The sequence below is a fragment of the Acanthisitta chloris genome, unplaced genomic scaffold (assembly GCF_000695815.1).
Source record: "Acanthisitta chloris isolate BGI_N310 unplaced genomic scaffold, ASM69581v1 scaffold17630, whole genome shotgun sequence".
Lineage (NCBI taxonomy): Eukaryota > Metazoa > Chordata > Aves > Passeriformes > Acanthisittidae > Acanthisitta > Acanthisitta chloris.
Window position 1 is genome coordinate 106,732 of NW_008651289.1, and position 15,285 is coordinate 122,016.

At 45.6% G+C, this 15,285-nt stretch overlaps 1 protein-coding gene across 1 annotated transcript in view; it reads right to left on the reverse strand.

Moving 5' to 3' along the window:
• The window catches only part of ITPKB (inositol-trisphosphate 3-kinase B), a gene marked incomplete at its 5' end in the record, with an annotated part of 63,490 nt that extends 48,449 nt beyond the window's left edge, over positions 1–15,041 (reverse strand). The window contains 2 exon segments of the mRNA XM_009072685.1: positions 14,712–14,819; positions 14,822–15,041. Of these exon segments, the coding sequence (XP_009070933.1) occupies positions 14,712–14,819; positions 14,822–15,041 (328 nt within the window).
• Between the last annotated feature and the right edge of the window lie 244 nt (positions 15,042–15,285).

Sequence of the window (15,285 nt, forward strand, 5' to 3'; positions counted from 1 at the left end):
TCGCTTTTCCAAAAACCACAGGATATTTCTGAGATTAGTGGCGAAATCTGTGGCTTATCATTACCCAATATGAAAATTAATGTGTCTTAGGGGTTTAAAGGGATTAGTAGGTATTTTCCAAAGTATTCTATCTTTGGAGAATTTATTCCCCAAAGTTCTTACACTAGCTGTGCAGCTTTAGAGAAGTTAAGTGCCATCACATTGTTAGTGTTTCCTACGCCAAAGCTTGTTTCTCAAATCCCCACTCGCTTCAATAAACACTGACACCAAGTAATAACATTCAGTATGTGTGTTGCAATGTGTGCTATGTTACAGCTGGCCACGCTGTCTAAACTGACTTCCAACTTAATTCCCAAGCAAGTAACTTAATTGCAAAGTATATGGAAAATGCTGCTGTTATGCAAACCTCTGTTTTCTGACAATAACCAGTAAAGCTGCTTTCATCCCTTAATTTTATATCCTGGAGATATTCTAATTCTGTTTGTTATGCCAACAGTAGTTCTAGCTAGTTTTCCAAAGGCAGCTGCTCTCCAGAAGACCATCTGCATGCTGTATGCAATTTTCAAAATTGCCCTCCTGGTGTGATTTCACTGAAGTCAACCCTGCAGATGGAGCACCTGAGAACAGTGTGCAGCCCACCAGCTGGAAAAGGGCACACTCAATGTCCATACCTTCGCTTTGAGGATTAATTCCCTTGAAACATGTAATGGCTCTAAGGTCATACTAAAAATAAGAACATGATTGCTTCCTTCCCCTTGTGGGAGCAAAGACACATACCTATCAGCTGGAAAGGAGAAAAGTGAACACTGCAGCATCTTAATTTACAGGCAAACTGAGGAACATATCAGTCTATCTGATGAGAGTAAATTAAAATCCAAATATCCTTAGAGCCACTAGAGAATGCTTGACATCGCTTCACACAGCACCTCTTCCCCATTCAATGACAAGGTGGTTTAGGATGGTTCAACAACCCTGCTTGATATTTTTTGAGCAATATCAGAGCCTAAGATTCCTTATTTAAAGATGTGTACAACCTTCCATAGATCACTGTCCAAATGCAGTCGTTTAGTTTGAAAGTCGCTGCCTTCCTGCTTTAAGATTAAAGCTGTACTCCCATCTCCTGGCAGCTGCTTGTGTCAAAGATCTGTGAATCACCTTTATCTGTAGAAAAAGTGATTAGTTTTCAGTTTGTGTTTTATATAAAATATTGACAGAGAAGCAGTCTGAGCCGCCTTGTGCATTTCATCTGGTCCTTGCTCTTCAATGACCACCTGTATCTCTACCCCTACCTCCAGATTCAGCTGGGAGATGAGTTTGAATTTTGGTGGAGATGCAAGAGCCAAATGCCACCTGCTCTCCCAGGCCTCATGGCACGCACAAACAGGAAGGCAAGATTTTGCTTTAGTTGTGTATGGCCTTTTTGTTTCAGCCGGGGCGGGGAGGGAGAGCTGGCGTTCTCCGATTGTTACAGGAAAGCCAAATCGACTACCATGCTCTGCCCTTCTGGCCTTTCTTTCCATTCAGCCCAATTCTCGACGGAGAGGAGCAACTATTTCAATAGTTTGTTAGCCCACTCTGAAGTTTTAGCATGAGCTCTCCCTGTTCTCACAGCCCCCAGCTCTTGCACTCAGGTGGCTGAGACTCTGAGCTTTCATTTTTAAAAAGAAAGTACATGTCTAGCCTTCTGACTGAAAAATTGTCCCAAGCTTGAGTTAAAGTCATAAAACCTAGGAAAACAATCGAACAAACCCAGCACTTCCAAAAAAACTCTGAAACATCTGGTGGTTTTAAGGCAGTCCCTATTGGTTTTGGGAGAGCCTGGGTTGGCAGTGTTTGAACAGTAAATGCATGGTGAAGGGAACTGCGTAGCTGATACATACACACTGGCTTTGATTCCTTGGCCCAATGCAGGCACTAACCCCAGAAAGGGGCAGAGCTATCCCAGCTCCCACCACTGCCAGGACAGCATGAAAGACAACCCACTCCAATGCTCAGCCACTGATAGCCTGTCGCCTCTACATGCCTCAATGGAAAAAATATCCATGTCCTGTCCACACCATGAGATCCATCCTTCAGCAACACTAAAATTACAGCAGGTCAGAAAAATGCTTACAAACCCACCTATTCGAGGTAAACCCCAGGATCTTCCCATGAATGGAAAAAGGTTTTTCCCATGTCCCCTGCGCAACAGGGGCTGATGTTAAAGCTTGCCATCCCACATCGCTGCATCTTTTTATTCCATCTTTTGTGCCCAAACTCTCCCAAGGCACGGAGGAAAGGGGCTCAGGAGACAGTCAAGGTAAATCTCTGCAAAGGAGGCTCCACTCCTCCCATAAACCAAGGAATGGACTTCAGCTGAGGAAATGACACAGTATGTCCCAGTCAGGCAGAAAACACAGTAAACTCAACTATGGCTCATCGAACAGCAAACGGGTGTGTTCCTTCCCCTCTGCCTGGGGAAACGCTGCGGCACGTTTTGGCTACAGCAAAGTAATTACTAGCTGTTTACTCATCCTCCTTTAATGAATCAGTTGTATGAGACCAGTGTGAGTGTTGGGGGAGTGAAAGTCTGTCATTCAGCTGCCTGCAAACTTTGGGCTTCTCTGAAGATTTCTAGATCAGATTTCAGGGCTTCGGGAGTCTGGGTTATTTTTCTAAATGAGGTTCGACATTGCATCTTCCGGAGAAGCTGCCAGTTATCTACAAAACCTACAGCTCTTATTCATTTGATACCACAGGTTTCAGTCTGAATCACAGCAGTGTGTGGTTGACCTCAGATTAAACTAAAGTACTTGCTCCATGGCATTAAATTTGAAGGCTGGCCAGCATGGGAGCTGGACAGATTTTTTTAACATGAGTTCAACCAAAAAACTAGGGGAGAGGAGATGTTCATGTTGGGCTGAACACAGCTAAAATCACAGGGCTGTGAAAGCAAAACTTAAAAATACCTCATCTGGAGCCAAAGCAAGAGGAGATGTTTCATTTCAGGTTATGTAAGTCCTAAAAAAACCTTTTCTCTTCTCTTCTTTCAATGTGTTTTAGCAGTGAGGTCAAATTTTAAGTGAAAAATGCCATTTTGAATCAAATCTACATTTCAAATGCTTGCAAAACATAAACAAACCATTCTCAAAATGAAACAGTTCATTCTGAAAGTGTCAGAATGACACACATTGCTATTTTTAACATCTCTCCCTCTTTCCCCACCTCTGTACTTTTTCTAGGCCAGAACTATTCACAAAATGTGTCTGAATTTGTGAATCATTTTGACTCCCCCTCTCCCTTGACATTTGCTGAAAAATTTACTCTCTGCCAATAAACTGTTCTTCCAACTCCAATCAGCTCCTACAATCTTCTGTCCTGCCAGGGTTTGTCTGGACGGTGCTGGGGGTCTGACTGCCCTGGAGACACAGCATGGATGATCCAGAGGAAGAGCAGGCCAGGAGGGCAAACCTCAGTGTCTCTCCAGGCAGCAATGGGCTCTGTGGCACAGAGCAGCCTGACCCTCCACTGTGGCTGCCCTGAAAAAGCCCTGAGACACACTCTCTTGAGACTGAACAGAGAGTTGGGTTCTGACAGAGGCCACCACACAGAGGGAGTTCCTCATCAGGCTGCAGCTTCCGGATATGAGGAGACTGCTTCAAGTTTTGGTTCTCTCAGAAAAATCTTGCATTCAAAGCCACGCCACTGAAGGTTAAGTGGGTGTACCATGGGGCTAGGAGCTGTCTCCTACCAAGGTTACAGAAATTTTGGCTTTGGACTCAATCAAAACGTGACAGCTCCAAGGCTTGCAATGCAATACAGAGGCTTGATTCTTTGCAGCCTGGCAATTCATAGAACACATTATGCCTTTGCAGTGCAAGTGTAAATTCTCATTTGTGAGTGTTATGCTCCTATCCTGAAACTTCTAACAACTGAAAACTAGGATATCTTTCAATCTTCACATCCAGCCTATCTGTAAGTCTTGTGGATTTTTTCAGGATAACATCCCTAACAGAGTCTTTCCACCCTATCCACCCAAGTAAAATTCACTTTCAGGGTTCATTACCTCATATTCCAACCTCGCACCTCAACAGCCTTTGCTCTGCAGACCTGCCATGCAAGGATCCACCAAACCCATTGCTGAAAGATCACTTTTTGAATCTGTCATTTGGTCCCCCTGCAGCGCTCTCAGCCTCCCTACCTTGATTCCTTCTCCTCAAGTGCAAGTCTAAGCTACTTGTTTTTTCTTTCAAGACTGTGATTTATTCTATTCCCATCACTTCTTATTTCAGTGCTGAAAGGTCAACTCCTGCATATGCTCATGCATGAGATCAGCCTATATTAAACAAATCCTCTGAGCTTTCTCCCTTCTGGGAAGGGTTCCCATCCACAAGAACAAACCTGGAATCTGGAACTGCCTTTTGAGCTGCCCAAAAGCTCAAAAAACAAATACCAGAGATGGTTAGGATGTACAATACAGGGACAGGCAATATGCAACCAGGTGGCATTATGCTACCTCTTCATTTCCTTCTCATTGCCAGCATAGCATCTGGTCAATGTTATGGTCACCTGCAAACATCTGGACTCCTATGCTGCTTTCCTTGGCTTGAAAAAGCCATTCCAACAACAAAGGGTAACATTAGAAAACAGGGACCTGAGGAGAGAGGCCAAGTCTTTGCTCCTCAAATGAGATATAGATGAGGGGCTACTAATGGAGAAGCTGAGCTACAGTTCTGGCTTCAGACTTTTTGTTTTAACTTGCTGTGCAAAGTGGCTTCAATGAGAGCTGGACGACATCAGTTGCTCCCTCCTCCAAGAGAGAGTCAGGTTCAGCTTGGAACTGCTTTTTCAAAAGCTCATCTTGAATGTATAAGCTTTACAAAATACTTTTTTTCAGAGGTGGTATATCTTGCTCAAAAACTGTGACACGCACTGTTTGTGTGTGAAGATGGGAATGTAACATCTGACAAGGCAATTCTGTTCGCTTTGCTAGAAGATCAAGGTTAGTTCCCACTCCGCTGAAAGCACGGAAGGGAAACACAGGATTTGTCAAGCAGAGAGATAAACTGAATTGAGAACATTTTATACACAAATTCCTAGGAGAAGGTTAAAACAATGGAGCTGGGAGAGTACACTTGTCAAGGTTTTTTTCAAACAATTTTTTTCACATATTCTTTTAAAACACAACAGTAATTCAGGTGGAGAGAGATAAGGCACAGCTCTAAAATCTCCTTCCTCTGTTTCCTTTCTGGCTGCTCTGGTCTCCACCCCAGTAAGACATTCCTACCACGAAACCCCAGGGTGAAGGGCTGTCAACTCTAAGTAAATATGGCTCCAAGGAGATAATAATTAACATGCTCTTTCTGAAGCTGCCTGGCAATTACAATTCCAAGTGCCTCCTACTCCTGTGACCACATGCCTTGCTTTCAAGGTGTATCTGTTAACACCAGCCCAAGATTACTTAGGGTTTCTGCCTGGGGGTGCGGCTGTGTGCCAGTCCCTGGCAAGAGCAGGACGAGATGGTGGGACTCAGAGACCAGCATGGCATGCCCGTCTCTTCTCCTCCCACTCAGAGGCAGTGCCCATCTCTTCTCCTCTTGCTGCCATGACAGGCACCTACCTGGGTTGCACACACTGGCTGCTATCCCACACTCCATCTGCAACAGCACTCAGAGGTGGGAACAGCACCCTGGAGCCTTTCACAGTCACATTATGTGAGTACCAAGGGCAGCATTAAGATGATCCTGAACTGGCCTCAATGGAGCCAAGCGGATGCTATGCAGGCATGGATAAAAAAACAGGAATTGGGTTCCATTTCAGAGTTCAAAGAAATATTTGAGCGTATGGGCACTGATTCAGACTCATATCTAATTATATCCGACAGCTCAGCCTTTTCAATTAGTTCTGTAGCCCTCAGTAAGGGTCACTTTGCAGTCGTTATTTGAGTTCCTTGCCAGTCTGTTGTTGGATTTTCCACTTGACATTATGAAGGGATTAAGTTGTTTGTCTCATCACTTTTTATCTGTCCTGTTGAGTTTCCCAAAAACAGACTTTAGCTAGACCAGGGGAGACAGGAGGGAAAAAAACTCAACAATTTCAAGATATAATCATGGTTCGGGATTTGCCGTTATTATTGTTTAAATTTATTACTTTGGAGACGCAAACTTCACTGACTCCTTTAATCTGGAATGTATTCAAGAAAGCATCAGGCATTGCAACAAATCTTTGGATTATGCTGTCACGATTCAGCTACAGCTGTGAAAGAAATATGTAACAGGAGATACTGCGAACTTATACATTTTAGACTCAGCTCATCAATTGCCATAGAGAAGTCAAAAACAAATGTAGCTGAGCCTGGAAAGAATGTTGCTAAAATTGGAGAAACATTTAATGTAAGTAGCCTAGGGATGCAATAATTTTGCCCGTAATTTAACAAAAACCCACCCACATAAAACATAGGAAAAGAGTTTACAGATTGAACTCTCTGATCTGCAGTCTGCCAAAAAAGCAAACTTGACTTTTTTCCCCTTCCTACAGATGCAGGTTTAAATGGTCCCTGCAGAGTGTTAAATATATATTACCTGTAATAGCAACCATATTACATGTGAACATGTTGCTAATTCTTTCCCCAGCTGCTCTGTACCTTGCTTGCAGTGGGAGGATGCCCCTGCATATCTACCAGGGCTTGCAGCTGCCAGCAGAACAATTCCTATGGTCCACGTGGTGAAAAGGAGCCTGCAAACCTCCCCCTCATTCCCACCCCTCCTTGGCACCCTGGTTCCCTCTCTTTTGAGGGGTACACATGGGCCTGTACTTAAGCACCCATTTAACAAAAAAGCTTCGAATGCGCTTAGATCAATGGGATAAAAGCTGTTCCTACACCTTCCCAAAAAGCCTTCTCAGAGTACATCTACAACAAACAACGCTCAGCAGTGAGCTGAAGGCCAACCTCAACTCCTGCCCCTTTTCCCAAGTGCCAGGGATCAGAGACTGTTTAGGAAGGAATGAGAGAAAAATACCCAACCCTACAATGCACTTTCCAAAAAGCCACCCTGCAGATCTTTCCATTTATAGTCCTCCTGTCCTCAAAGGCTCTGAAGCGCTTATCAACGGGCAACCAGCCCACAGTAACTGCATCCCTGGTGCAGTAATTCAGCTTAACATTGGATTTATCACAAGGTGTAACTGGATACATGCAGGGGTGAGCAAGGCAAAAAACGATCAAGGAGCGACCCTGCAGTATGCTCCTGCTGGCTTCAGTTGAGCGACAACACCTTTTATCAGGATTTTATCTGACCCTAACAAAAGAAGCAAATTGTTTAGCAAAGGAAGAGGGTTCTTTGATTCTATCTTGCTACAGATGAATTGCCCAAGCAAGGGCAAAGGGACAGGAAGCGAAGGGGGAGGAGAAGGAGGTGATGCTGAAGGTAGGTGCTGCCATTGTTCAGCTCTTGCTACAAACAGCCCCTTCTGGAAATGCTGACAGGGTGGGCTGAGAGAGTTGTGCCTGCTCCCTGACACAGCCATCCTACCAAGATGCTGTCCTGGTTATTCCTGGTGTTGATATATCGGTCTTCATTCAGGATGAAGGGAGTTTTGTGATGGTGAAGATTGCAGGGCCTCATGAGACCTCCCTCTGCTTCACACAGTCCAGGAACTCTTATTGTCCAAGACCTCAAGTACAAGACTTAAAGATAAGGATGCAACTCCGGAGAAAACTCACATCAATTCAGCAACGACCACACCACGGCAACCGCAGGTGCTGATGTCTCTACAAATCAATTGCGTGAAGCAAACAGTAAAGAAAAAAACCTGATTCTGTCCTGTGAATCAAACCCATAAAAATGTCTGTCAGCATGTCTCTCCACAGTCCATATATGTCTTTCACAGAGACAAGGGATGCTTTACTATTACTTAAAACCACAACAGTGCTGAATGCTAATGAAGTTCCTGTTGTGTAGCACTGATCAGATAATACACTGTACTGCTTACAAGAAGAAGTTGTAAGTGCTAAGCACTTGTTGTTTTACCCCCTAGTTCTCCTTACAAAAGCAATCCTTGTGTTTTGGCTAGAAATAAATCTTGTATCTGAAAGGAAGAATTGAATTCCTTCCACTGGGCTGTCTCTCTTCCCATGTCATTAGTGAAAAGAATGTTCTTTATTGTAAAATAATCACTTCTTTCTTTTTGTGGCTGAAATGTATGAAAGCATTGAAATATCGTGAGAGGGAAAAGGCTAATATGGGTCTTAGAATCCTGCAGCAGCTTCAGTCTCTAATATTACCTATCTCTGAAAAGCTAAGGTCAGAAACTGACACGTAGAAAATGCAACCAAGGGCTGACTATAGCAGTGAGGATCTCCAAAGGCAAGCAGCAATGACAGCAGCTCTGTGGTAGTGAACTCCCACTGTGGCTGGGAAAGAAGAAGATGCAGTCTACGTTTTCCAAAAGTTTCTACAAATTCTGAGTGCATTCATAGTGCATTCACCCAGACTGACACTTGCAGCTGGAGAGCCCAAGCTTCTGAATGTATCTACACCAACTCAGGCTGAAAGGCACTGCTGGGTGATCATCCCTGTTATACAGCAAATCATGTTTTGCTGCATAAACACTGATTTAAAAGCCAAATCACTTGCTTTTGAGGCTGGAAGACCTCAGACTGGAGCAGCCCCCCGAACTACTTGCAGCCGCTGTGCAGGATATGCACGACCTGGATTTTTATGTGTATGAATGAGAATGAAATTACAATAAATTTTATAGAAGACATTCATAAGTACTTTAAAAACACATTCCTCTGTCTTAAACACACTCCTGGGCTAGTCCTCAAGATCCCAGCAGAATCAACAGAGAAGAAAGGTACCTTAGGAGACTTATCCTGAGGAGACATCCAATGAGAGTAAGCAAGAGGAAGGCCATAAAAGGGTAATTTCAAGTGACTCAGCAACCGTGGAAGCCCACATTCCCCAGAAAGTCACATTACAGAATAGGGATTAGGCTGCAAAGTTACTCAGTGATTTGAAAATGTTAACATTAAGTTTTCACTGTCTGTTAAATATTAACATATCTTTCTTAGAAAGCTTGGCTGGGCTTCATTGGAAGAAAGCAGGTCAAATTTACTGCACAAATTTACCTACTGGTATAAACAAAATAATCTCTAACCATTACAGGAGACTAATCTTAGCTGAAGCGACATTTAACATCATACATAGATGCCATTATTTCTCTAGTGAGCTAGAACAAAATCACATGTAAAGAAAACATTAGCTCCGCAGTGGCTTTCAGTCATCTCATGGCATGTGAGAGCTCACTACTGCACTAATCTTTTCTTCACATGCAAATCTGTCCTAACACATTATAGAAATAATATGGAAAACATGAGACAGGTGCTGACTACAGTTTGGGTTTTGTCATTGCAAGCCTCTGAAAAGGTAAAGACACAACTCTTAAGTTTCCACTGTTCTGTGAAATTCACTCTGTGGACCTTCAGCTTAATACCCGAAGGATCCAACCAGCCAAACTCCTAACATCCTGCAGTTCCCATCAGAAGAGGAGGAAATCTGGGTGTTTCCAGAGCTGAGGACCCTCAGGATGATGGGTCTAATGTTTGTTCTTCCAGCATCTCAGAAATGTTTGTTTGGGGTTTGTTTTTTTTTTATTTTGCCACTTTTATGGATGCTTTCAGTGTGAATTTTTTTGAGAAACAAAATATGCAAGAGACAGAAGCTGTGCTAGTGAGTAAGTCCTCTACGAAAAGGATCTGCTATGTGCCATGTAATTCCTGCACTGTCAATCATGGAGAATGTGAGCAGAGAAGAAACCTTTCCCAATGACCTTAAAAGTGCTGATGAAAATGGACTTGAAATAGCACCATATGTCTCTCATTGGGCTATAGCAGCATCTTCACTTAGCCTCTGTGGGTGGGAGCACATAAAAAAGCTGCTTATTCCCTGAGAAGGCCATGAGAGTAGGCAGAAGATCAGCTACCAAATAGAGTCTTGCTTTGTGAACTCCCCAGAGTGCACAGCCTCCATCCACAAAGAGTCTGAAGCTCTGCCCAGCCCACTGGGCACCAGAAGGTCCTTAGCTCATCCCAGAACATAAAACATGCTGTGCAGTCACATCTGCTGAGTGTGGTGTTCTGAAAGTGGAAACAGAGATGTCCATCTAATTCTCCTCTTCTCCCTACTCTTCCTACAGCAGGGCTGAAGGAGATTCTATCATTTGGCAGCTTACCTGGCATGCTAAGCACCTTCCCCAATCAATGATGCACATTACTAGAGGAACAGCTGCTCTGCAGAGCAAGCCAGCAGGGCCCTAATGAGCTAGACATTGTACTGATACTAAATCAGCGATACCACTCACAAGACCATCAGCTTAGGAGCTTTCAAGACAAACAGAGTGGGAGGAAGGAGTAAAATACATAAACATAGTCAGAAAAAGATATATATTCATGGGGCTTGCATGCATCACCATAGCCATGTGGTCATGGTTTCTGTTACACGGAAACTTCCTGATCACAGTGACAGCTAGGAATGGGAATGAAAGTGTATTTAATTTGTTTGATTTTTATAGGAACAAATCAGGAACACTGTTGTCAACTTATGCATTGGAATATGTCAAAGAGAAATAAGCAAGGGTCCCACAGGCCCTTGGCTGACACTAACCCTATCTAAACTTGGCTCCTTTCAGAACTGCGTTAGAGCCATTGTGAGCCAAACAAATAAATCGATTTAAAAAATGTCCTGCCAGCAGCAATGCCATCAGCTTTTTCCAAAAGTTCTTGCCATTTTGCACAGGTTAACAGGAGTCTCTTATTCTGAACAAGCTGCTCAGCCTCCTGAAAGAAGCAGAGGTTTCACAATGTACTGAGTTGCTTGATTACTATTCTGCTGTACGTCCTTGTGCTTCCAGGGTGGCTGTGGGAAAGCCAGGAAGAGGAACACTGCAGTGTCTTCACCGCTGTTGCATGAAAGGTTTTTTCCCTCTTGACATGTCATTTTTCTATAGTATGTGCTTGCATAATTTCTGTCTTTCCCCTCACTTGTCTGTTTCTTTGTCTCTAGTTGCCGAGGAGTTGACAAACTCAGGAATTCAGGCCAATGATAGTGACTCACTTATGACCAGCATCGCAATATCTTTCACTGAAGAGGCACAGCCAGTTTCAAAGACCGGAGCAAGTCTCCTGCTGCTGAGTACACCCTGGATATTAGCTCTCCCTTGGGAAGAGCCAATAGAGTCCCCCAGAAACAGCAAAATTCATACACTAGTATTTTTCTAGTCAGGAAGTCAGTGGGAGTCACAGCTAGAATGTGTCTTATTTTGGGTATGAAACCCCCTTAGGAGCTTCCATCTACAGCTATCTGTGCCACTAAGAACCTGGGATATGGAGCACTTTCTCTCTCCCCTATACAACCAACCTGTGTGATCAGCCAGGAGGTGAGAAATCCTCCCTCAGCATGAGACACATTGTGATGGAGACAGACATCTTCCAACAGCCATTGCATCCTTCTGGCTTGGGTGGTAGGCAAGAGGGGCACCTTCTCCTTCTCCAAACTGCCTGTGTTGATGTTGCAGGGCATGTGCAGTAAGCACTGCCCTGCAGCATTGCCAAACCACAGTCTCCCAATCCCAACATGTCTCCTGGACAGCCCATCCCTCCCACACAGTCCGAGAAGTGTAATCACTCAAGCGTCTTTGAAACCTTGCAAATATCAATAAACAAGTGTGGGGTTTCTCCAGCAGCAGCCCACAGCCCGGGGAAAGCCACAGCTGCAAAAGCTCTTACATGGAAGTTTACTCAGACCTTAAGTGGGCTCACAATTAGACAACAGCAAAACGTCACATTGCTCTTACTGTCACTGCACTTCACAAATCTGCTACCGTCATGGTACGGATGCTGTTCCCAGTGCTGCACAGCTCACTGGGCACCAGAGCACTCCAGGGACATGCAGTGCACCAAGCAAACTGCTTCAATAAACAGAGGCAGAGCCCGTATCAGACACAGAGCTGCTTCAGGTCATGGTGTCCAAAAATGTGGCCGTGATATCTCCCTCCTTTTCACTAGGCAACGCCATTTTCTTACTGTCCAATTTTCAGGCCCGAATGCAAATGAAGTTTCCTACCTGTGGGACAAACGGAGGACGAGTCCCTGCCAGAGAGAAGGATCTGCCCGTTTCCCCAGGAAGTCAGGAGAAACTACAATAGACAGCCGGACATCCCTGACAGATCTGCTAAGCCAGACATCCTCCAGAAAGGAAGGGCAGAAGCAAGCCTGCTGTTTATCAAATCTGTAAACATGCTATGTGAGATGTGCCTCACAGACTGTATCCACAGCAAGAACTGCTGTCCTGTTGCTCTCCATCACCTCTCCTCCAGGTACAACAGCCCTCCTCTGTGCCAGCAGCACCCACTGCAGAAAGGCAGAGTGCCCTGCCTGCCCAGTGTTTATCTACTCAACCCAGAGGCACCATGTTGGTTTCTGTGGGACAAGGTCTCCCAGAATCTGACAGAAAAGCACAAGCTGTGGAGAGAGCTTCTCACACATTCTCCCTCATTATGCAACTCATTTCCAGACCATGTGCATCATTAAAAGGAAACAGTAAGTTCATGAAAACAAATGAGTGTGCAACCTGAGACTGCTTCGGTAGCTGCCTTCTGCTGTCATTATGGATTTACAAGATATTGCCAACCAGTACACAAAGCTGGGTGTTATTTATATGAATCAGCTTTGAATTGGGCATTTGCACACACTCCTGCTGAGAAGCTGACTATAACCTGCCAAAGTCAGTGATCAGCCCTGCACGGGACCTGTGGAGCCCAGCGGAAAGTATCACTGTCAATTAGCCCAGCTGCTCCTGCTGAGACACCTCCAGCACTGAAACACAAAATCAAGTGCAGCTCCTCAGGCTGCCTAACACATTTTGGACCAGATCTTCATCTCATTTAGCTTGAGTAGTCCCACTGAGCCCAGCAAAGTTACTCTTGATCTCAGACCTGATCTGAGCTCGCTCTGATCCAGGTCTTTTGGCAATACAAATGAGCCTTGTCTGTTCACTGCCGAGCCACCGGCCTGGCTGTGCTCACTGGAGGCCACATGAGGTTGTGCAGAGTCAGCCTGAGGCTCCAAGAAGCTTCCCGTAAGAGCATCAGGCATGCTTTTGTTCATCAATGAACTGTTTTCAGCAACAAATCAGTGGGATATGGCACTAGGAACAGTCATTAGTATGGAGAATGGAACAGAGATTACTACAGCTCATGCACACAAAACCAGCAGAATTTAATCAGCAGAGGAACTGTACCAGCTCCCAAAGGGAGCAAGCTGATTCATCAGTCAAGAGCTCCAAAATACAAAACTGTCTGCAAACACAACGAGCCACAGACTTGTAACTTCATTAACTGTGCTTTTACTCAACTGCTGCTCCATCCTGAGCAGAACTGAGCCTGAATTCTTGGAATGGGACAAAACAAGGACAAAAGAAAATATATTTATTTCAGCCTGCTGAGTGTTTTACAAACCACAGTCTCAGTACTACGGAGTTTGATACCTTCACTTTACTTAGCTATTTCCCTGCAGCAGTTTTCCTTGTGTCATTGAGCTTAGCAAGAGTTTCACTGTCATGTGTCTATGGGAAGTTAAACATAGTGATGCACATCACTGGAAGTTCATGGGCCTTTATCAAACTCTTTAAAACTAAGGAGCCACTGGGTTGCCCTGCATGTTTCAGAGTTTGTCAATGGGAGGCTCCAGTGCTGGGCCCAAATCAGGGTAAAGTCTCAGAGTTGGAGGAGAGAGAGAGACCACATGCTGGTTGGAGAATCTCATGATGGGTGCCCTGCACTGGAGTAAAGTGGTTCAAAACCCTCTGGATAAATGGGGCGACAGCTCAAAGTAAAGCTCAAAGTAAAGCACGCGCTGTGTGGGGCACTCAGACATGGAACTCAGACATGGAACGAACTCCCCTAGTGACACAAAAAATTCCATGACAGTCTCATGCCTTTGGAGAATGCCTCAAAGCTCTCCTCTCTGAGGATATCTTTCTTCTCTAAGGGTAATACAACACTGATGCTTTCTCTTGCCTGAAGCCTCACAGCCAGCCCCACAACAAAGATCCTGAAACAAATGAACTTCATATAAATGCCTAATAAAAACATGCTTACCTGAAATACCCCACAAGCAAACAGTTTTATTCAAGAGAGGAATTACCAGAAATTCTAGACATTTTTGCTTCCATGTGAAAGACACACAGACACTATGGTGATGGGCATCAGTATAATTTTCAACAGAGAGCTGGCCCACACAGTTTCAACTCCAAGTAGGAAATAAATTCTCCCTTAGGCTCATGTAAATCATGGGAAAACTCCAGCACCCAGGGAAGCTGTGCTGAGGGAAAGCTGAGACTCATTACCACAGGTCAGCAGAAGGATGCAGTCCATGGATGCATTCCAAGCATGCCAGCAGGCAGCTTGCAGCACCAGAGAAGCTCTGCCAGTACCATGCACAGCGGAACAGGTACCACTGCTCTCTTCTGCGAGCACTAGATTTTCAGACTAGGTCGTCTGTTTCAAGTCTGAAAGCTTTTTATGTGAGGGAAAGCAAGCAGCACTGAGCAAATGGAAAGTTTCTCTGCAGACCTCTGCTGCAACAGACCTGTGCCCTTCAGCCGCAGCTGTGCCCCAGAGCGAGTGTGCTGCCAATGCTCACCCCACCTCCCCAGGCCTGGCGCAAGACTCACCACTCGGGGCTTCTGCTGGTCCAGGGTCTGCAGGAAGGCCGGGGTCTGGTCCAGGGTGCGCTCGGGGTCACTGGAGATGTCCTCCTCGGACTCCTCCCAGGACGAACGCAGGGCAGAAAGCCAGTGGAAGACGCTGAGGACGATGACAGTTTCCGGACAGGCAGACTGCCGGGGGGCACGGCGCCTGCCTCCTCCTCTGGGCCCCCCAGGTCCGTGACAATGACAGCAGGGATGCTTCCACCAACGGCCGGGCACTGGCTCTTAGGTCCTGCGGGGGCCACCACCACCTCACCTTGCCGTGGCGCAGGCTCTGACCGCTCCGGGGGGCTGCTGCCGAGGACGATGACAGTTTCCGGACAGGCAGACTGCCGGGGGGCACGGCGCCTGCCTCCTCCTCTGGGCCCCCCAGGTCCGTGACAATGACAGCAGGGATGCTTCCACCAACGGCCGGGCACTGGCTCTTAGGTCCTGCGGGGGCCACCACCACCTCACCTTGCCGTGGCGCAGGCTCTGACCGCTCCGGGGGGCTGCTGCCCTCCGCCAGCTCCGCAGCTGGGACCACCGTCACCGCTGG